The 22,292-nt window shown below is 45.1% G+C and overlaps 2 protein-coding genes across 3 annotated transcripts in view; both read right to left on the bottom strand.

The window, feature by feature from the left end:
- Positions 1 to 1,255: 1,255 nt before the first annotated feature.
- Positions 1,256 to 12,035, bottom strand: Cavin4 (caveolae associated protein 4). The gene is given in 2 exon segments (NM_001107931.3): positions 1,256 to 4,794; positions 11,559 to 12,035. Coding segments are annotated over 2 exon segments (1,089 nt in total). The 5' UTR covers positions 11,967 to 12,035; the 3' UTR covers positions 1,256 to 4,113.
- Positions 12,036 to 12,444: 409 nt separating this feature from the next.
- Positions 12,445 to 22,292, bottom strand: part of Tmeff1 (transmembrane protein with EGF-like and two follistatin-like domains 1) — an 85,825-nt gene continuing 75,977 nt past the window's right edge. The window contains 2 exon segments of one of the 2 annotated variants that reach the window (NM_001429960.1): positions 12,445 to 15,442; positions 16,962 to 17,120. In NM_001429960.1, coding sequence (NP_001416889.1) covers positions 15,391 to 15,442; positions 16,962 to 17,120 — 211 coding nt within the window. In that variant the 3' untranslated portion in view covers positions 12,445 to 15,390. 2 annotated transcript variants of the gene reach the window in all.

Here is a 22,292-nt window from a genome sequence, read left to right as displayed (position 1 = left end):
GTATACACGCAAAGCTCTGGTAAAGACGGCACTTTGGTCTGCAATTTGCTACTAAGTCCTGCATGGTGTTTCCACCAGCTAGGACTTGAAAGGGGAAGAATACGCCATACAAATGCATTTTAAATCCCTAGCACATTCTGATGTTTTATGCTATGATTCTGATCCAAGGTGACAAACACCAAAGGATCATGGTAAAATGGGGGTTCGTGCTGCTACCAAGGCCATTTTGAGCTGCCACAGGTACCCTGGCAGCTGGCCTTGGCTAGTATATAGCAGGTTACAGCAGCTTTTGTTGCAGTCTGAATGGAATAACGCACTGCTTTAGTTGAAATTTCAGGTGTCAAACAATGCACAAGGAGAAAGCCACTCTTGTCAAGGATTAGGAGCTGCCTTTCTTTGGAACGCACAAGCAAGCAAGCAGAACTCTGGCCTTGAACAATGAATGGATTGAAGAGCTCACAGTGGCCTTCAACCTACCAGGTAGCTCTGCTGCTCAAGGGCGCGGGTAGGCTGAAGGGAGGGCCGTCTAGCAGGAAAAGGAGCTCTGCAGGAGTGTGGGTAGGGAAGTCCCGGGAGACTCAGTGAAGCAGCAGCTCTTCTGGATGGCCCAGCACTGCTAGATTCTGATCCGGGAGGGGCAGCTATAAATGCTGGGACATCGCCTGCTCAAAGGAGTGACGGGTGTGACCCAAAACTGAGCAGGAAGCCCCTTCACTACAGACCAGGCACTAGCACACATCGAAGTGAAAGAATTGAGAATGGAAACATGACCAGCCCTCCCCTTATTTGGAGATCACATCTGAATTTTCTTACCAGAAGCTATAGAAAACCTGTCCCAGAAGAAAAACAAAAGGAGTCCAGTGATTTCATTTCATCAAAATGCAGTTAACATTATTTCCGAGGGACACTTTTTATATAATGTGATCCATGACTTTTAGCAGATTAGAATACAGTGAGGATCCGAGAGATGGCTCAATGGTTAAGAGGATGAGAGTTCGAATCCCACACTCACGAGAGCAGCTCACCTGTAAAAGGCAGGCAGAGGTGGGAAGATCAAACTTGCTAGCTTCTTGCCTAGATGAGGAAACGGGAGCAATACCTTTGGAGAAAGATCCTGCCTCCAAAGAATAGATAATGTGCCAGAGGACACCCAAGGGCCTCTTCTGACCTCCACACACAAGTATACACTCATACACACAGACATGCATAAAAAAAAATCTTTAATTAAAAAAAAAGAATCACCATGACCACCAGGCCTGTTCCAAACTGACATCTTTAATGAATATGAAAGGCAAAGAAGGAAGGCAATATGGTTGGCTTTTTACTTTGGCAGCTTGTACTTTTCACTCATGAAAACTTGCTTTTGGGGGAACACACACAAGTCCACTGTCGGCAAGCGGAACACCCGAGTTCATTTCTCTATAACCTGTAAGCAGGGGCCAAGCCACTGGCCACTCAGGATAGCTGGATCACCACACACAGGAGACAGGCTTTCACTTCACTGTGTCCCCTGGAAAAGCCTCAACACCAGCGTCCCCACCCCTGGCCTCTGGGGCAGCTGCTCTGCTCCATCTCATTACTAGAAGGGGGCAAATCCTGCTGAAGGTTTGCCTTGGGTAAATTATCTAAAGCCTGATGCGTAATGCTGCATTACAGATCAGCAAGCAACCGGGCATTTCCCGAGACTTTTAAACTGATGAACACTGACTAGAACGTCCCTTGTGCCCTTGTGTTAAGAGAGTGAGTGACTTTTGCAGCCCATCATCTCCGAGCCATGAAAGCAGGTAGGAGGTACAAGAGACTGTGAATGTGGAATTCAGGAATGTCCTAAACATGAAAGGACACATGTTCACAACATGGAGGGGAAACCCTGACGGTGAGAAGGAAGCATGGGATTACATGAGCGGTCAGCAACAGGAAACATCCGGTGGTTCTGGTGTCAAACTCTAGCAAGACAAAGAGCTGGCTGGCCAGGTCGTAACTCCTTCCCAGTCAGACTCTAATATGGCTACAGGTGCAATGCTTTCTAAGCTGTCAGAGCCGGACATTAATGACTAGTGGACAAAGCCCTAGACATTTGCAGAAAAGTATTTTAGACCAAATGAAATAAACTGAAAACAACAACTGTAACTTCTCGACATTCCTCCTGCCCTCGACGTACCACGTCTGTAACTTCTCTGTATTCCCTCGAGCCTTGATTTACCATTGGTTAACTCTTTCTCCATTTGCATATTGCAGTTACCACTCATCACTGGTTAAAAGATTAACAACCACAACACCGGCCTCGCATTTTGCAACAACATCATTTCACATTCAAACTTATTCTTAGACACCGTTAACCTCCTTCTAAGCTGTTATAAAAAAAATGTGTTTGGAATTATTCTCTTAAAGTGTTATTCAATGCTACACATGCTTTAGTTTGCAGTATAAAAAAGGTAGCAGGATGCCGTGTGATGGTGTTACACCCCTTTAAACCCAGCCCTCGGGAGGGGGGGCAAGCGGGTCTCTGTGAGTTAAGAGGCCAGCCTGGTCCACAGAGCAAGTTCCAGGACTACACAGAGAAACCCCATCTTGAAAACACAAACAAGCAAGCAAACAAACAAACCAAAGAAGAGAAGGAGGAGGAGGAAAGAAAACAAACAAATAAAAAAGAGATAGCAAGATGAACACGTATTCAGGCCAAGAGAAAAGGAAAGTATACTGAACTGTGTATATAAAGGGAGCCCAGGCTCACTCAGCTTCACTGCGATCCTGTTTCAGCCTTGCTAGTGCTGGGGCAGCAGGCACGCACCCCCAAGCCTGCATATATTTAAGTACTACATGATTATTCAAAAATTAAACTAAATGTGAGTTTAAACGAACTTATCAAAAATTCTACCATCTCTTCCATATCAAGAAAATGCCCCCAAGATTTCCGTGTGCTGGAAGCAGCAATAGTTACCTCTTGACTACCCAGATCTAGATCTAAGAGCTAACTGGAATTGGACGCCCTCCGCGTGGCCCTGACGAAAGCTTATGGGCACTGTTCTCAGTCCGCTCTGGCAAACAGAAGTGTCGGGGTTGTTTCTGTGCCCAGCGGCACACCAGGGCGGACCGTGGAAAAGCCACTTGACAACCGTGTTCCAGACTTCTACCTCGTGCTGGGCAAACAAGACCTGTACTTGTCTACCCCACATCCAAATCTACCGGCAAATGGAGCCAGTCTTCCAAGGAACATGTTAGGACACGGCTAAAACCCAAGGTTTGGTCTCAGCCTTCAATGAGAAAGCACCCATCCAAGCGTTCATTTTTCACTGTGCGTGCAGTGAAGACTTGTGAAGAACAAACTCAGTTTCTGCTCAACTCTGGCCTCAGAGCCTGTGCCAAGGGCTTCTGCAGAGATGTAACTGTTCAGTTCTGGTTTAGGGAAGGCCAGTGTGGTTCACGCTTCTCCACTGGTTGTGTGTCTTGTTCTCCCACACTCTGTGACATCCCCTCAGATCTCAAGTCCTCTGAGAAGTACGAAGCCTCACCATTTTTCCTATTGAGAACGAGGGGCAGCCAGCCAAGTGTCTCACTAGTAATAAAGTTACGTTGCCACAGCTAAACGTTCAGGCCCCAAACTTCTATTTCCTTTCCCTCACACAAGGACTTCAGGAGCTTCATAAGGCTACTGATTCACTAATGAATCTCCAGATGTAAACATCTGGATAACACAATGTACACATTAGCTACTCCCCTTTGAAACTGGAAGTGTTAATCCTGACCCTAATGTATGCTTTGTTGGTGACCAATGGGCACAGATGTGTCGTTCCCGTGTTACAAATGACCAAGCATCTAAGTGACCTGAGCCATCCGACTATTTTCTCATTGGCCAAGACCTCCCATGGAAAGGCATGACATAAGCGGGGATGAGGGGGAAGCTGTCAGAGTCATATATTCTCAGGGGAAATAGAATTCCCAAGGAAATTATAAGAAAACTGTATATAATATTTCCACCATCTCTAGGATTTTAAAGGTAAGAAATGAAGCTTTTATACCATTTGCCTTCCCACTGTGCATGAATGTAAATTACTGTACCCTTCAAACTACGACCACATGATTCGAAGTGACTGATGCTCACACTCAAGTCCTCTATGAGGACTGCTTTAATTCCAACAGGAGTGACTCGTCATCCTCTACTCTCACCTGAGGTTTAAAGGTCACCTTCAAAGGCTCAGGCGTTGGGGGGTCCCCTCCCTCTTGGGGAATGTACCCTACTTTGGTCACCTCCTTTTCTGTTTCACTGAACCCATCAGAGTGGAACTCATGGATGGGCCCCAGAGCCAGGCTACCTGAGATGATGTCCACCCCCATGCCCCTGTCTACCTCCTGGCCTTCCGCCTTGGGGTCCTTCGGTTTTCTAAGGCTCCGGATCTTAAAAGCTTCCTTGGAGGGGGTGGCATTTGAGATCGATTTCTTAAATCTTTCCCCCGACTGCCTCAGCCTCTCCCCCGACTGCCTCAGCCTCTCTCCTGACTGCCTCAGCCTCTCTCTTCTCTCAGGTGTAACTATCCTGGTTCTAATTCCACTCACTTTCTTATCAAAATTCTGCCGCGTCTTCTGCATGTTTTCTTTGGAAAATGCCTTCTTAATATGATCGATGTGCTCTTTGCCTGACTTTCTAAGCCTGGCAGATCTGCTTTCTTCAACATAGTATTCTTCATCCGATGAGAGATCGATCGGGGGATCGAAGACTTCCTCAGCTTCCTCCTCGTTCTCCGGCAGGCTTCTGTCTTTAACAACAGACAGGGATGCGGGGCAGGGAACATCCTCCTGAAGGAGAGAAAAACAGTGCATGTGAGTATTTCCTGTGCAGCTGACACCAGCTACACCTTACGACATGCCTCCATGCTGTTTGCCCCCAGCCTGCATCTGTCAGGATCTCCCCCGCCCCCGGGCTTTTTCTCACAATATTGTATCTTTGCTTCTCCACTCCCAACCTGACAAACTTCTCCATCTCAATATAGCACAGGCACCTCTCACTACAATCCTCAAGACCCATCCACCATCCATTTTCCTTACACTGCCTTTCCTGCCTTTCTCAGCATCGGTGGCCATCTCAGCAATACAAAAGGTAGAGACTTCAGAAACGTTCCCCAAATACATCCTCGCCCTCTTGTCCCGTAGTCATCAGGTTCCACAGATAACACTGCAAAATGCTGACTTTGCTTCTCACTCCTCTACCCATGTCTTAATGCAGGCCCTCATCACCTCAGGTGTAGACTTGAGCCATCAGTCTCCCCAATCCCTCTCCTTCCAGACCATTATCTGAGAGCTTCCTGAGAAATGCTTTTACAAGCAGAGTTTGATTATAACCCACCGAAGACTTCTGAGAGCCCACCAGCGCTTAAGGGCAGAACCTGAACCTTCCAGGATACTTAGAAAGCTCTGGACCTGACCCTAACTCTCCTGTTCCTCAAGCCAAGAGACACAAAACACCCTCAAGTTCCTCAAATGCAAAAGATTTTGAAACCTCTAACAAGAGGGGTCCACCCTATAGCATGCTGGGATGTAAATCCCAGGATAGCTATGGACGTGCCCCAATGTATGTGCGGATGTTCAAGTCACATCTCAGTGTGGAGTAGTTGGACACTAACATTCTACACCATCGTATGCATGGCTGCCTCTGTCCTCAGTGCCCCTTTACCTCTTTTTAGCTTTACAAATAATAGCTTTCTTCAAGAATCAATTCAAATGCCCTAATTTCCCCCCATGCAGAGAGTTGGGAAAGCCAGGTCAAGAGAGGCTCTAGGGCCAATAGTGAGGACAGAAGCTACTATTCCGACGAGAAGACTTCTCAAGGTCTTGGGGACAGCAGTGACATGATTTGACCCATGCTGTGCAAGAGTCACTCTGCTGGAGACAAGGCTCGTGGGTAGGACAAGCAAGGAGAGTGACAGGATAGTGGTGACTTTAAGCAAAGGGAAGGCAGAACAGGGTGTTTGTGGGCAGGGAAAGGGGTGAGCGGTCCTCTGACTGCAGATCTGCTTTGAAAGCCAGAACCTATAGGACCTGTTGGTAGATCAACAGACAGGAATCCGCCATTAACTGAGACCGCACAGAAGAAAGAGACCCTGTCCTTGGAATGTGCACTGGGTATGCAGGCAGAGAGGCTAAGCAACCGGCATGCAGGAGGGAGGCCAGAAATACGCATTCAAGAACCATTAGCTGGCATCACGAAGCTCTTGCACTAGGGAGATCACTCAGCTGGTGAAGCGGCCAGCCATATCCACTAGACAGCAGGAAGCACAGCTGCTTGACACAGTTCCAGCAAAGCTGAGCGGGGGGCTACAATCGCTGTCCTTCTAGAGCTAACGTTTGGGTTTTGGTCTCTGCGTGTTACGTTACTGGGGACTTCATTATGATTCATTTTATGTCTTTTTCTAGAAAAAATATGTCTGAGTCTTACTAGGAAATTCTAAAGTTAACTTTATCTGGCCACTATTTGGAAGTCTCCTTATCCCTGGAGATCATTAAGCACAGATAAGCACATAGTTAGATGAGGCCATCTCTCCGGGAATCTTCTTTGGGTATCTGCCCCTGAGCTAACTCAAACAGCATAACTGATGCAGGGTAAACAGAGACATCTGACAAGCTGACTAGCCAGGAGAAGAGATTAGAGATTTAAGGTCTCATTTTAATTATAGGTTTAGAGGTCACTAAAAGTATAGTTTAAAGATGGGGGGAGGGGTCATACAGGGTACACCCATAGAGGAGTAGAATTCAGTAAATAAGATAGATTGCCTGAAACCTTTCTCCTTTATAGACTTTATAGATGATGAAACATACAGTAAAAGAAGTTATTATGCAACTAGTATTTGCTGTTTATAAAAGGCCAGTTCAGATACACTTTTGTTTGTCCAGAGTGCTTTCAAACAGCAAACGCTGCCAACTGAAAAGCAGGCTGTCATATAATAAATATGTTTGCTTTGAAGGAAACTTCTTTAGATTCTTTAAATTGGAGCGACAGGTATAATAATAATAATAATAATAATAATAATGATAATAATAATAATAATAACAACAACAATATGTCCTGTTTATATTTTCTAATTGTGACTGAACTTGTTACCCTGGACAAGTAAAGATCAAGCACACGTTCTGGACCACTTGGATAATCATTAGTCTGACTCTGTTCTGTGAAACCTGTATAAAGAGGCACCCGATTGCTAGTCAGTCAGCTGAGAGATTTCCCTGGCCATCATGCCTGGCTCTCTCCCTCTCCTCAGAGATTCCTAATCTCATCTACAGGCCCACCTTGTCTTCAAAGAGCCTCCAACACTCCTCTGTGCCTGGGGAAAGCTCCCCGGGAAGGCCCTAGAAGTGAAGAGTTTGCCCCACAAGAGAACCTATATTCAGTCCCAGAGATCATGTAAAAAATGAGAAGAGTCTGGCTGGACTCAGTAGGTAAAACATAGTTGCCAAGCAAACCTGATAACCTGGATTCAGATGCCACAGCAGAAGAAAATCAGTTCCCAAACACTAAAATGGAGTCCTCTGGACTCCACTCACATGCTGTAGCATATTTGTGCACATCACACACACGCACACACACACACACACACACACACACACACACACACACACACACACCCCAGTCAAAAGATCAGAAGACAGAGTGGTGTTTCATTCATAATTCCTCAGAGGTAAAGTGTATCTCAAAATTCAGAATGAAATTGACTTTGGGAAAATTATATACCATTCCCAGGATGACTTCAGGCCAAGCAAAGTCTCCTATCAAATGAGTCATCTTAAAAGCTTTATTTTGCTGCCATGGTGGTCCATGACTATAGCCCCATTTCTCAGGAGGATGAGGGAGAAGGACCACAAGTTCAATACCAGTAAAAAAGGAAAAAAGGAAAAAAGGGAGGGAGGGAGAAAAATATGGAAGGGAGGGAAGGAGGGAGGGAAGGGGTGGAGAGGAGAAGGAGGGGGTTGGGAGGGGGAGAGAAAGGTGAAGAACAGAGAACAGACTCTGCCAAGTGTGTCAGAAGAGAACCGGCTAGAGATAGGCCAGCCCAGGGCACAGGTGAAAGGAGCCTGGTGTCCTTTAGAGATTCCATCTAGAGATTATTTCTAAAACATAACAGGCAAAACTTCAGGAATTAGGAGATTTTTAAAAACTGGCCCATGAGTTAGTTTCTAAAAGAAATGGTATTGACATTTGAGATTCAGGTCGATTCCACTCAACAGATTCAATAAATACACAAGAAGGATGTTTGCACATACTCTAAAACGTGACCAGCTCGATAGTCAAGAAGGCATCCTTAGAATCTAATTCCTTAGTTTAAATTGACATCTTTGGCTCTGGGACCAGAATGCTCTGAACCCCACCTCTCCCCAACAAAAGCGGTAGACGTGGGCGTCTCATGGCTCTCTGATGAGTCAGTTGGAGGCAGAGAAGTTATTTCTCTCCTTTCCTGACACCTGTCGTGGCCTGGGCAAGCCTAAGGAGGTATAATTAGAAAGGGGAGAGCCAAAGGGTAGGGGGTATTACTTGGTAGGTAGAGAACCTCATAATCCTTCAGTGAAGGCATCAGACACAGGGAACCTGGAATGGCACACACCCTCTCTTCAAACACACAGCAGACAGTACAAACAGAGGCAAGGGAAGGCAAAGACCTTGCCTGGGAATCTATCACAGCCCCGATGAGTTGGTATTACAGTGAGTTAAGGGCAAACACCGTGCTAATACTGGAAGGTTGTAAGGGTAAATCACAGATGACTTCTGAATAACAATCACATTTCTGTATCAAAGTCCAGACAAAATTTGCCTTTTACTGTTTTTTTGTGACACGGTCTCCCATAGTTCAAGCATGCTTCAAACTCTCAGTATATCTGAATTGCCAATCCTCTTGCCGAGGTTTGCACCACCACACCTGGTTCAAAGTATCACTTTTACAATAGAAGGAATGCTACAGATAGAGTAAAGTGGACGTGAATCGGTGTAAAAGGAACACAGAGAGGGACATTTTGGATACACAGAAGTCTAGAACTTATCATTAGAGGAGCTTAGACATATACAACTGTAGGAGATGAGATACCAATAAGCAGTATCAACAGAAGAGGTGCCTGGGAAAACGTAAGGAGAACCTCACATGGAAATGAAGAACAGACTAGCTCAGTTTTGAGTAATTTTATTAGGGACGGTCTTCGAATAACTATGAGAATTAATTAAGGTTAATCTTAACTGCTAAAAATAACCACGTAAATATCGTACCTATCTATATACGTTCTAACCTATAACAAGTACACGAATTTGAGCCTTAGGTCCACAATACGAGACTTCATATTTTCCCTGTAGGCTTATAAAAGATGGTAATTTTTTTTGACAAGCTGCTGGCCTAATTTAAACATCTTAGTTTTGCAGAACCTTCCAGATAGTCTATCCTAAAAGAAAAGAGGATTATCATTAACTAGTACCTCTCAGCTTCTCTACAGAACTTCAGGATCCAAAGACAGGAGGGAAACACCAGTAAGTTACGGAGGATAGAGACAAACAGAAAATCAACTTTTTCTTTTTTTTTTTTTTTCTTTTTTTTTTTTTCGGAACTGGGGACTGAACCCAGGGCCTTGCGGTTGCTAGGCAAGCGCTCTACCACTGAGCTAAATCCCCAACCCCGAAAACCAACTTTTAAGTAGGGGGCAGGGCGGGAATTACATCAATAGACACGGCCAGGTGGAATTTCTGTTTCCCTGCTGTAGCTTCTGTGCGTCCTGAAGGAACCCTGGTCCACTGCCTTGCATACAGGTTCCCCAAAAACATGGGACCCCAAGTGTACTTCCTGACATTATGCATGCAAATGGAGGGTGGGCACCCAGGCCGTGGCTGACGCCCCAGAAGGTGAATGGATTTATCCTTCCGTCCCATGTCCAGCTCACCACTGTCTGCACCAATAGTGGAAGGGACACCTGAAGTCAGGAGACATTGTTAATAAGCGTAGAGAAAGGCCTCTAGGAGCCTAGAAGAAAAGGGTGATGGGAAAGGAATTCTGAAGACATCAGTCTACTCTTGTATCTTTGAAATTCCCTATTTTTTTTTCCCTAAATAACCTGTGAACTCCTAAAAACAGATCCAAAAATACCACTCGCCCATTGCAGCGTAACTTGACCACTCAGAGAGTCTGGGGCACTGCCGAATGCACTAAGAACATGAAGGTTAAGGTCCAATATTTCAATCAAGCATGTCCATATTCCATGTTGTGTCTACTCTTCTAGGGCTCTGTGCACACAGACTTCCACTTTTAAAAGTACATAGCTGTGCGTATGCATGGATGAACATTCCCACACATTCCTGACTTCACGCTCACAACCAATCCTCTGACATCAAATTTGGGGGCCGATAGGTTTAGGAATGTTTAATGTTTACAGTACACACTATCAAAAATGTCTTCCAAACTGTTATGCCAACCGCTTCTCCCGAGAGCAGACCAGGACAGGCGGGTCTGCCCCAACCTTCACACTCTGGATGTACAGTTCTGAGACGGGCAGTGTTTAAATAGGTGAGCAAAGAACTCTGCCCTCATCTGCTTCGTCTCTTCCTGTCACCGCTCGTTCTTAATGTGGCTAAGGAGTCCAACTTGTCCTTTTTAATTCAAGAGCTTAAAAAATATACATGCATTTGCCGTGGGTTTTTAAAAAAAAAAGTTATTGAACAGTTATAGGAACTTAGCAAACAATAAAAATAAAAAGGTTTTTCAATTGAGCAAGGAATTATCTATGGGACTTCGATATCTGCATTATTTTAAGAATAATATTAAAACATAAAACTTAAGGGGGGACTTGTGGCTCATGTCTATAATCCTAGCATGTGAGAGGCTAAGCCCGGATTATTACATAGTGAGATCAGCATGAACTACAGGATGGACTGTCTTACAAAAACAGTCAACATTTTAAAAACAAACAATGACTCGATTATTCATGTGGAAACAGGTAACTTTTCTTATTGTGAATAATACAAAAAAATTCCAATGGACAAACTATATTCAGAGTTTTTGATTTACCAGTTGGGTTCTTAGAATAAAACCATGGCTGCCGGGGTGCTGGTTCCTAACTTGTTTTCTTTTAGGGGGATGCTGTCAATCAAACACAGGTCTCAGCCACATGGGCAAATGTTCTACCCCTGGACTGCATCTCCTTTGACCGCCCTCCCACCCAGTTTCTTCTTTTATGTAGCAAAGGTAGTTTTTAAACTTGAGACTGCTTAGGACCTGTTTGGTTCCAACGTTCTAAAGTCTACTGGGTCACTGGGCTTAATAGAACTCAAATGCCGAAAGAACCTGACGGGATTGAGTTTCAAAGGCAAGAAATAGCCTGAGCCACAAGCCTGGGTCCACATTCCATGACCAGTAAGAAGCCTGCCCCATGGGTGACAGCAGCAGTGGTTAGAAATGGCTCTCTCTCCCGAGGTGACTACTTGGTGAGCTCAGTACATTCCCATATACTGTGGCTGGGAGGTGACACTGGAAACCCTGTGACCCGATGGCAAAGGATGACGGGGATTATGGTCATCGAGCTGGCCCCAAGTGCAAGCTTACCTGGAAGATTACCACGCGGAACTTGTTCTTCTTCATTATTTCTTCTTGCTTGGTTTCGACTTTGGTTACTCGAACCTGTTGCTTCTCTACCCGGGCCTTCACATCTTTAATGTGAGCGCTGACTTTCCGGGTCTTCTCAAACAGCTTGTTAACAACGTAGCCCGTGTTGCTGTGTGATTGTGAGAGCTTCAGCAGGTCTATCTGGACAGACTTGATGGCGTTCCCCATCTCTCTGTGTCTCTCCTCGATTCTCTTCTGGCTTGCCTGCACGCTGTCCACGACGGTGGCCACCCTGTCCAGCACAGTCACAATTGTGAGAGCTGCGTCCTGGTCTTCATCTTCAGTCACACTTGACAATCGGTTCTGGTGGATTTTACCAGCATTTGAAGCAGATCCATTGTGTTCCATTTTACTTTTTTTTCTCAGCAGAAGATGTCCTACAGCGATCGGCTCCTACACTCGGAGCCAAAAGTCAGCTTGGTAGCCGGCAACGAAGCTGCTTTAAAGGGCTGAAAACCGCACGCTGGAGAGTGGTCAAGTATTTATAACTACAAGTGCCCATACGTGACTGCCCTGCAACATGAGCCCTTGCAAAGCACCGGGGCTGGTTCCAAACATGCTTGCCGACTGACTAAGGACCTCAAATAGGTCTGTGTGGGTGGAAGGGGAGAGCTGTCTGAAGGAGTTCACTGAAGCCACTATGTTGCTCATACTAAGCCTACAAGCCATGTAGCTCCAAACACTGAATAAAGCTTTTCTCTTCAGATCATTTGTAAGAGGAAAGAGAATTCTGAGCTGCAATCTTCCTGTCCTGTAATCTCGCCTATTATGAGCCCTCGCAGGCCAACATCAAAGAACACAAGAAATGAGCACACAAAGAAGACCGTATAGTGAAAACATTATATTATAACATGCTTTTCCAAATCAAATTATTAAAATTAATATTTAAGTTTAAACATAGTCTTTAAATTCTACATGCATAATTTTGACTGGCTAAACTACACATTAAACACCTCGATAACATTCTACTCACAGCTCAGACTTTTAAACACCAACAATCTATTAATAGAGCTACTGCAGGACAGATTCGAATTAGAGGTCTTAGGTCATTTTTTAAGCTCGCTTTCAGAGCACCGATCATCAACAATTATTTCTGCGTTGTATTCACAAACACTGATACAATTTGTACATTTATATGAAAACAGATACAATGTTTAAAAATGAACGCGCATTAAAGTAGTTTAACTGATACTGTAGGTTTTCTCCCGATCTGCTCATTAAAACACCCTATCTTGACAATATCTAAGTCTATTTTCAACGATCTGTTCCATTGTTAATTCCCAGGTACCTTTTAAAATTATTAGGATTACTTCTCCAAAGAGAGAAATGGTCAGTTCCAGTTCGTTCAGCTTATAAATATGTTACATCTAACACACACACAGCTTTGCAGCTCATGCAATAGGGGAAGTATCTAAAAAAAACCAGGTACTAAATCTCAAAAAACATTTGAATATCTATTTAAACACAGTGTCCTCTAGATTTTTTTTCTTTTTTGTAAGAAAAGTAATCTGTAAACATCTTTACTTTTAGTTCATGCTTTGTCATTTGCTGTGGTCATTGGGGAAGAAAGTATGACTTTATAACGACTATGAAGTGGGTCCATCCGTCTCTGCAAAAATATTACATTCCATGGATAAAGAGCAAGTCTTAGTATTACCATGTGTTACAAATCCGTGGAGCCAATTTCCATATTTAAAAACATAAGACGGAGACTACTAAACAGTCAAAAACTGTTGTAGCTGAATATTCTAAATACGAGCCAACAGTACTACACTAAAAATGTCCAAAAATAAGGCCTCTGAAATAAATATTTCCATTCTTTAAAAAAAGACATAATAAATGTACATCACGTGGTCAGTGTGCATATAAAAGTCAGCAGCTCAAACCATCCTGGATGAAGTCTCTGAAGTAAAGTGACCTAGGTTTTGCTTCTGCCGTCGTCCTCTGTTGTTCTTGGGGCATTTTCTGTTGCATGGAAACACAGAAATTAAGAAACGAAATCACTTAAGGATGTTTATACGAAGTCAAAGTACCACACAGTTCACACACTGCACCCCGTGAGAGAAAGAAGAAAGAGACGCTTAGTTCAGGACTAATAATGAGGAGGACAGGCACAGTGACTGGCTGTTCTCTGCTGTGTGGCTGGAGTTGGGAGAGCTCACACACTGCTGATACACACTCTGAGAGGGACATCTGCCTCTCTGGCCCGGTAACTCCTCAGTGCCTGTGACTGATCTCAGTGTCGGTAGAAAAGATGCTGATCTGAGTACTTTTCCTGAGCATCATTCACTGAGCCAAAACGACGAGAAAAGCTTCGCTGGTGGAGACCGAGTAGCACCGCATCGGTGATCTCAGACAGGATGCACCAGAGTCCTCTAAGTCAAGGAAACAAGTCAAGCAGGGCTGGAGGACACATGGCTGCAGCACGCCACAGAGCCACCCAGGAAACTGGGACCCTACAGGTGAGGGCCTCCTGGTGTCTGCTCTTATATTTCAGTAAAGGTGGCCCTAATGTAGATTAAATCTCAGGACAGTGTAACTATTCCTGTCTCTAACCACCAGACTGCATGGTCAGCTCTTGCAAGGGAATGTGCAAACGCAGAGTTGAATTCCGGTCACTTTGAGTTTGGATCCTACTGTTAGTAATAACCACCTAGTATTAGTAGTAGCCATCTGTGCAAATGCTCCTTCCTGGAAACAGTGCCATTACAAAACCAATTTCCACTCTAATGTTTTCATTCAGTTTCAAAGAGGGCTGCTCTGCCTTAACGTAAAAGCCTTAATGATAATGTTTCTGGTGGTTACAGTGGATTTTCTCTCACTAATCCTTATTTAAAAAAATCGTCTGGTGTAGACAGGGCTGGGATCACATCCATTTCATCACGAGGGAGCTGGCTGACAGACCAAGCAACTGGCTTCAAACTGCCACTAACCCACCATGACCGAGAGGAATCCCAAGTTCCTGAGACCAGACCTTTTCCTGCTATACAGTGAAAAGTTTGGCCGAGACATGTTCAAAGTCCCTGTCAAACTGTCATTCTAGGAGCTTGAGAAAGATAAAGATTCCATGCATAAAAGAAGAAAACATGACTCACAGGTAAGCGGGGTAGCAGGGACATCCATTTAAAGGAAGATTCCTCACAAGAAATGGTCACCAAGCATGTACAGCTCTCCCCTAATGGACTACATGGGAGAGGCGTGCCTTAAAAAATTAATGGTGTGGTCCAAGAACGTAATCACGGTATTCCACATACAAGACAATAAGCTGTTCAGGGACAGGGGTGGAGAAAAGCTGTGATTCTCATATGACAGTACGTGTGGCCATATGGGGCACAAATGTGGGGACAGTATACTCTTCCTGTACCCCACACACATGATTAGTAGGGGCTTTCCTCTACTAATGCCCTAAATGGTCTCCTCTTATCACATGTCTGCCCCAGTCCAGTCAGTTCTGCTCGTGACCATCGGTAGGGGTCAAACACACTGAACCTTGACAACATCGAGTCTGGTTCCTGTCCCAGTGCAGCCGTCACACAACGCGACACTGCCCTCTCTGCTTCTCAATGGCTCAGTAGAAAGAGGAAGGACTGTAGAATCAAACAGTACTGAAGCCAAGCCCAGACACTTCTCCGTGCTGGCTGAACGACCAGAGGAAGGCGATTAACCCGTGAGCCTGTGGTGAATGGCCGCTGCTGTGAGCCTGTTAAATGCTTTTCCCCATCTTCTGTTCCTGTTGTCATTGTTTGTTATGGCATCCCGTCCCGGCTTTGATCTACTGCCCGATTTTATGCTCAGTCATCTTGCCCAAAGGCAGATCATCTGTTCTGAGGAATAAAGCACACTGCCTTTAGTGCCTAAACTCCATGAAGAGTATCAGCTGCTCAGAGAGCGTTTTCCATCACTTACAGATTTACCTTCTTTTTTTTTTTTTTTTTTTTTGCCTCCAGGGTGCTGGGACTACTTGAAGATCGTTTTCCAGGTCTTGGATAGAAAGTCTATAAATCTGATCAGCTTGTAAATATCTGTTTGATATGCTATGACTCTCTGCCCTGAGCACCACCTCCCCCACCCCAAGGCAGGCAAATACAAAGATCACGGAACATGAGAACCAAACTTTAGAGGAGGTAAAAAGAGGTGAGGAAGAAGCAAACAGAGAAGCTGGAAGGGCAGGACCTTCTGCTCTGGCTTTTCCAACTCAGTCTGACATGTTTCTACTCCATTTGAAACTTCCATTTATTGTTAATTATGCTGCAAATAAGTCTTTTAAAATATGAATGCTTTTTTAAATTTATTCAGAATGTGTGTGTTGTGTGTGTATGTATGTATGTGTATGTGTGTGTCTGTGTGTGTGTGCGTGTGTGTATGTGTGTGTGTCTGTATATGTGTGTGTGTGCACGTGTGTATGTGTGTGTGCGTGTGTGTGTAGGTCAGAGGAAAACTACGCAGAGTTGGTTCTCTCCTACCATGTGGGTCGTAAGGATGAAACTCAGATCAACAAGCTTGCTGGCAGAAGCCTTTACCCACTAGCCATCTTGCTGGCTTGTTTGTTTTTTGTTTTGTTTTGTTTTGTTTTTTGTTTAATTTATTTATTTATTATGTATACATCATATATATGTGCAGCAGTGCTTTATGTATGCACCTGCAGGCCAGAAGAGGGCACCAGACCTGATTATAGGTGGGTGTGAGCCACCATGTGGTTGCTGGGAATTGAACTCAGGACCTCTGGAAGAGCAGACAGTGCTCTTAACCTCTGAGCCATCTCTCCAGCCCCAGCTTGTTTGTTTTTAACACAGCATTTTAAAGCCTTTTGCTTACCACTGTAATCTAGACTAGAGAGCACTGTTAGGTCTGTGGTGCAGTCAGAAAGGTTATCTTTAAAGTTGACGGTTGCTTTCTTTCTCACTACACTTGTGGGTGAAGTACATCTTCAGACCTAACACACGCCACAGTTCTGTAAGACTTAAAGCACTGCTGCACAGCTCTTCTGTGAACGCACAGAAACTTCCAGAAACTCTGCTCCAGCCACTTCCCCTGAAGTCCACATCCTAGCACACAGCTGTAAGACCCCTAGCCTCCTTGATTACACGGACTGCTCTCACCCCTCCTCTGCCTATGACTCAAGATATGTCTCTAACTCTGGGAAGGAGTTCCTACACATATTCTAAAGAAGCAAGACAGGGAGAAGCCAGACTCACGTGGGAATTCTGGCTAGTGAACCAGCCAGTGGAACTGTGCTCGATGGACTGGCAGCCATAAGGGCTTAGCACAGTGAACGTGCTTTAAGGTTCTCTCTGATTTACAAGTAACAGTGTCTAAAGACCACACTCTACGGTCTTCACCTACCTTGTTATGCACATGACAATTGCTACTATAATGGCGATCTGTACTGCTCCAATAATGGCTGCGATAAGAACATGGGTGAGCTTCTGCCTACTTGGCACTACATAGAGAATACTAAAGTCCGTCTTCTCACAGTGCTGTCCAGTATAACCAGATTCGCATCTGCAAGGGGGAACAAAAGCAATCCCTGTGAGAATTACGTTTTTAATATACCATTTTTACTCTTCGAGACGTTCATACATTCATACGATGAATTTTGATCGTGCTCGCCCTCCCCAATTCTTCCCCTTAACGTCTAGATTTACCCCACCCCTCCCAGCCTCGTGTCCGTTCTTTCTATTTATAATCCATTTGGTTTAATTGGTGCTGCCCATACACACAGGTGTGAGACCATCCACTGGAACAGGATCAACTTACCAAGGACCCTGTACCCCTAAAGAGACTGAGTCTCCCTTTCCTATAGCCATCAATGTCAATAGAGCTCAGTTAGGAGTGGTGGCTCATGAGCCCCTCCCCTCTCTATGCTGGACCGTTGACTGGACTGATCTTGTACAGGTCTTGTGCAGGGAGCCACAGTTGTTATGAGTTCACAGCGCAATGAACCTGCTATGTCCATAGGGCACTGTTCACTCCTGTGTTAAGCAACCTCTGACTCCTGCCATCTTTCCACTCTCTCTTACACAATGCTCCTTGATCCCTGGCGACCGGGTAGTCTTTCAGATGTCTCATTTATGGCTGAGTGCACCAAAGTCACATGAGCGTAGGAGTTCTTTTGTTTTTGTTTTGTTTGTTTTTTGAGACAAGATCTTATTATAGTCTTAAGCTGGCCTAGAACCGGCTCCCAGGAGCTGAGATATTAGTGTGTACGGCCACACCTGAAAGAATTATTTGTCAGGATTTTTAAGTTAAAATACAAAAGAACAACAACACCTGAACAGGAGTAGAGAAATCTCTTCACTGCCATGGGGGAAATGTGTGGTTTTTCACACCTGTGCTTAGTGGGAATAACTTCATCCAGACTCATCAGACTACTTTTGAAGTTATAATTTATCTTTATCATCATCATCTAAACTAGAATCATGGCCGAGTAGGAACTACCCTATACATTCTGAGATGCACCTGTTGTCTCCAGACTTCACCCCAAGAAATAGGATAACGTAAGAGCCCAGTGACAGTGGCCCTTCTCCATTTAGACCTACTCTTCAGGATAGATGCCTGGGAATGCGATTGCTGGATAAAAAGGAAGAAACACTTCCAATTCTGTGGGCATAGCACCGAATATACTCAAGACGCTCTTCAGTGTGAACAGCACAAGCGCTGACTGTGCAGGGAGGATGAAAAAAAATGATTAAACAAACAGCAAAGCAGCCAAGTGGAAGCTAATCTTACAAACTCTCTAATGAGAGGAAATGTAAAGACACCATCATCGGCCGGTGATAGCCATCTGATAGGGAAACACTTAGATATTTATCAGAAGAAAGGCTCCTATTTTAAGCTGACAGGATTGACAGTATTGACATGTGAGAACACCGTGGGCACTCACTGGCCATCCGTGTGCGTGCTCACTGCTGCCTACACTTGGTTATGAAAGCTTTTAAAGCAGCATTATCTCAAAATGCAAGCAACAGAAAAGAAACCTGGATACGGGCAGCAGGGGAGGCCAGAGTGTGGTGGGCTTGCACACTCACTCTGGGGCTCATGGACGCCTGCCAGGAAGATCTGCACTGAGTCCTCGACCTCAGAAAATTCAAAAGAGTGAGGCAGTACATTGGCCATGAAATCGAACTGAGAGGCCAGAAGAAAAGCATACAGCTATGGTTGGTTAACCTGTTTGACAGAGGTGCTAGGGTGAGTCAGTGGAAACAGTGTCTTCAAAAAATGATGCTGAGAAACTGGGGTACACGTTATGAAGCTGAGCTTCTTCCTTGCCACCCCAAAATTAAGTAAAGAGGGTGTACAGGTTGGTTTTGTCAACTTGACGGAAAGTAGTCATCTGGGAGGGCGGACCTCAACCGAGGACGTGTCTCCCTCAGACTGGTGTATAGGCAAGTTGTGTGGCTTTTGTTTTTAAATTGGTCATCAATGTGAGAGCCTAGACCACTGTGGACAGTAGGCCTGGGGGTACAAGAAAGGTCACTGAACACAATTCTGAAAGCCAGTTAGCAATTTCCCCCATAGCTTCTGCTTCAGTCCCTGCCCCTTGGGTTCCTGCCTTGATGTCCCTCAGTGAAGGAGAGAAATCCTTTCCTTTCCAAGTTGCTTTTGGTCAGGATGCTTTTATCATAGCAATGGAAAGCAAACTAAGACAACAGGTCACACATCCAAATGTAGGAGCCAAAGCTATCAAGAAGCCCTTGGGAAAAATACTAGCATACAAAGTTTCACAACCCCGGGTTGGGCAATTTCTTAGACATGACGCCAAAAGAAAACTGAAAAGGTAAAGCAGGGTAAGTCACGGTTAAGATCCTCATGGTCACGGTGTTATCACAGTGAAAGTGCGGCCTGTACAAAGGGAAGTGACAGCTGCAAACTACGGGTTCGACGTGAGACTTGCACGAGTAAGTGGCTGAGGAGACGAGGGTCGGCTATAGCTACGTAAACCTGATGATCCAAGTTTGATCTCATGGGGGAGAAGGCAGATGCAATGGTTCACATCTGTGACCTGTCATATGGGGAGATGAGGGGATGGAGGGTGGGGGTGGGTGGAGACTGAACTGTCCAGAAGCTGGCCTGGAACACACAGTGCAGGGGCAGAAGAAACAAGAGAGACCTCGCCTCACAAGGTGGAAGGTGAGGACCAACTCCCTCACACAGGTTGTCTGCTGACCTCGAAGATACACACGCACGCACGCACGCACGCGCGCGCGCACACACACACACACACACACACAGACATAGACACACACACAGACGTAGACACACACACACATACACATACACACACGCACGCACACACACACCATTTTTAAAATAATTAAATAAAAAATATTTTAAAACACACATCCTTAAAAAGCACCCACTAGTTAAGAAACAGGCAGAGGATCTGAACTCCATTTTCCAGAGAAGATATACAATTGGCCAAAAGGAGAGTCAATATGGTGGCGCATACCTGAAACCCCAACGCTCAGGAGGCTGAGACAGGGGGATTTCAAGTTAGAAGACTACCTATAAAACACATGACCCTGCCTCCAAACCAGACAAACAAACAAAAACAAGTACACACAGTGGGCTAGCACCACACACCCAAAGACAAGCACACACAGTGGGCTTGCACCACACACCCAAAGACAAGCACACACAGCGGGCTAGCACCACATGCCCACAGCCCTGCCTAGATCAGAAAATAAGGTGACTACAAATGCTAGTGAAGGCCTTGCAGAAGATGAGAAATGGGAAGGATGCTTTGAAAGTAGACTGGCGGTCCTTGAAAGGTTAAACAGGGTCAGCACTGGACCTAGTAATTACATTCCTAAGCATTTACCCAAGAAAATCAAAGCAGGTGTCCACACATAAGCACAAGTGCTCAGGGCAGCTGCACTCAAAACAGCCAAAATGTGCACACAAGCCCAGTGTTCATCAGCAGACAGCTGGAGGTAAACATGGGATCCAATCCCCAGAGCAGAGCGTTCCTCAGCTCTAAGAAGAAACCAAGTGTGGACAGACAGCTATAATACCGCTGACTTAGAAGCAGCTCTCCAGGTGAGAGAAGCCAGGGGCGGAAGACCACGCCATATCATTCCGTTTGTGTGAAAAGTGAGAATAGGCCTGAAAACGCAGCTAGGCTGGCAGAGCACTTGGCTAGCATCCATGAGGCTCTGGGTTTGACTCTAAGTACCATCTATACTAGGCTGGCAGAGCACACCTGCCTTCCCAACACTCAGAAGGTGGACGCAGCAAGACCAGGAGTTCAAAGTCACCCTCTGCTACATAGTGACTGTGAGACATAAAACCCTGTCTCAAGACAGAATAAGGAATGTCTAGAATGGGTGACTTATAGACAGGAAGAAATCACTGGTTGCCCGGGGCCTAGGACAATAGAAAGATTTGGAAACAGTGAGTAAAGGACACTACATTCGAAAATTTGCTAAAATTGATTGTGGTGGTACTATATTAATGCCATTAGATTGGAAATGAGGGAAAGAGAGGAAGAGGAGAGAGAGGAGGAGGGAAGAGAGAGGAGATGGGGAGAGGAAGACTAGGGCAGGGACACAGGAGTGAGAAAGAGAACTGACAGGAAAAGCAATCTCCATAAAATAAAATCAAACAAGCCATTTCAAAGGAGCAGCTGCTTCTGTTATTAAACTCTGGGGAACGTCCCTTCTCTGGTCCTCATTTAAGGAGGGCACCTTCTAATACAGAGAATACCGTTCTCAACAACGCAGCAGCAGTAAATCCAATACTATAATGAACACCCATGGGACTTTTAAAATAATGTCCTTCATGGTAGGCTAATGGCTCAAAGTCACAGCTCAGTAAAATCAAAACAGCTCCACGGAGAGCTGTAACAATACCTGAGATGTGTAGCTCCCCGACAGGTCGGCGTGATTCACAGATTAAAATCAGAATATCAAAAAGGACCTTTAGACCACATATCATTCAAGCCATCCCCCTGGATATTACTTTCCACGACTGACTTTAACAGTCTTCAAACATCTAGAGTATCAAGTTCTAAGTGGCCGTTGCTTCTTGTGTTACTAAAGGCGGATCCCGGGGTGCAGCCCACTGGCAAACTCATTCACTCCCAGCGCTTCACAGATTCATTCACTCATCCACGTAGCACATTTACTGAGAGTCAGGTACTGACTGCAGGAAGCATTCAGAGAAACAAGGCAACAAAAGGGTGGAATGCCAGGCTATGGAGGGGTAAAGAACTCGCCGTGCAAGCATGAGGACCTGAGTTCAGATCCCTAGTATGCATGTAAAGCCAGACGCAGTGACCTGTGTCTCTCAGAGATCCTATGGAGTTAGACAGAGACAGGAAAATCCCCAGAAACTCCTGGTCAGATGAAATAGAGTAACTAAGACGACTTCTCAACTAATTAGGACATGGGGAACATGAGGGGAGAGAGAGGTCAAAGGTGTAAGGTGTACACGTGGTACTCTGAACAAGTGAAGAGACAGAGTTGCATCCACTTCCAGGAAGATGGAAAAAGTTGTAGGTAGACCTAGCGCTGTGGGTGCCAGGGGAGCAGATCAGGTTTAGTCCAGGTGAGACTGAGCCAGACAGCACTGGAAATGTAAAGGAATCACAGTCTAGAACTTCAGATCCAAAAGAAAGGACTGGGATTTATGTAAATTAGGAGCCATCTACGAAAGACCCAGAGACTGGATCTA

This window comes from Rattus norvegicus, chromosome 5, assembly GCF_021556685.1.
Source record: "Rattus norvegicus strain SHRSP/BbbUtx chromosome 5, alternate assembly SHRSP_T2T, whole genome shotgun sequence".
Lineage (NCBI taxonomy): Eukaryota > Metazoa > Chordata > Mammalia > Rodentia > Muridae > Rattus > Rattus norvegicus.
The sequence above is the reverse complement of the archived record's forward strand: the minus strand, read 5'-3'. Positions and strand labels throughout refer to the sequence as shown.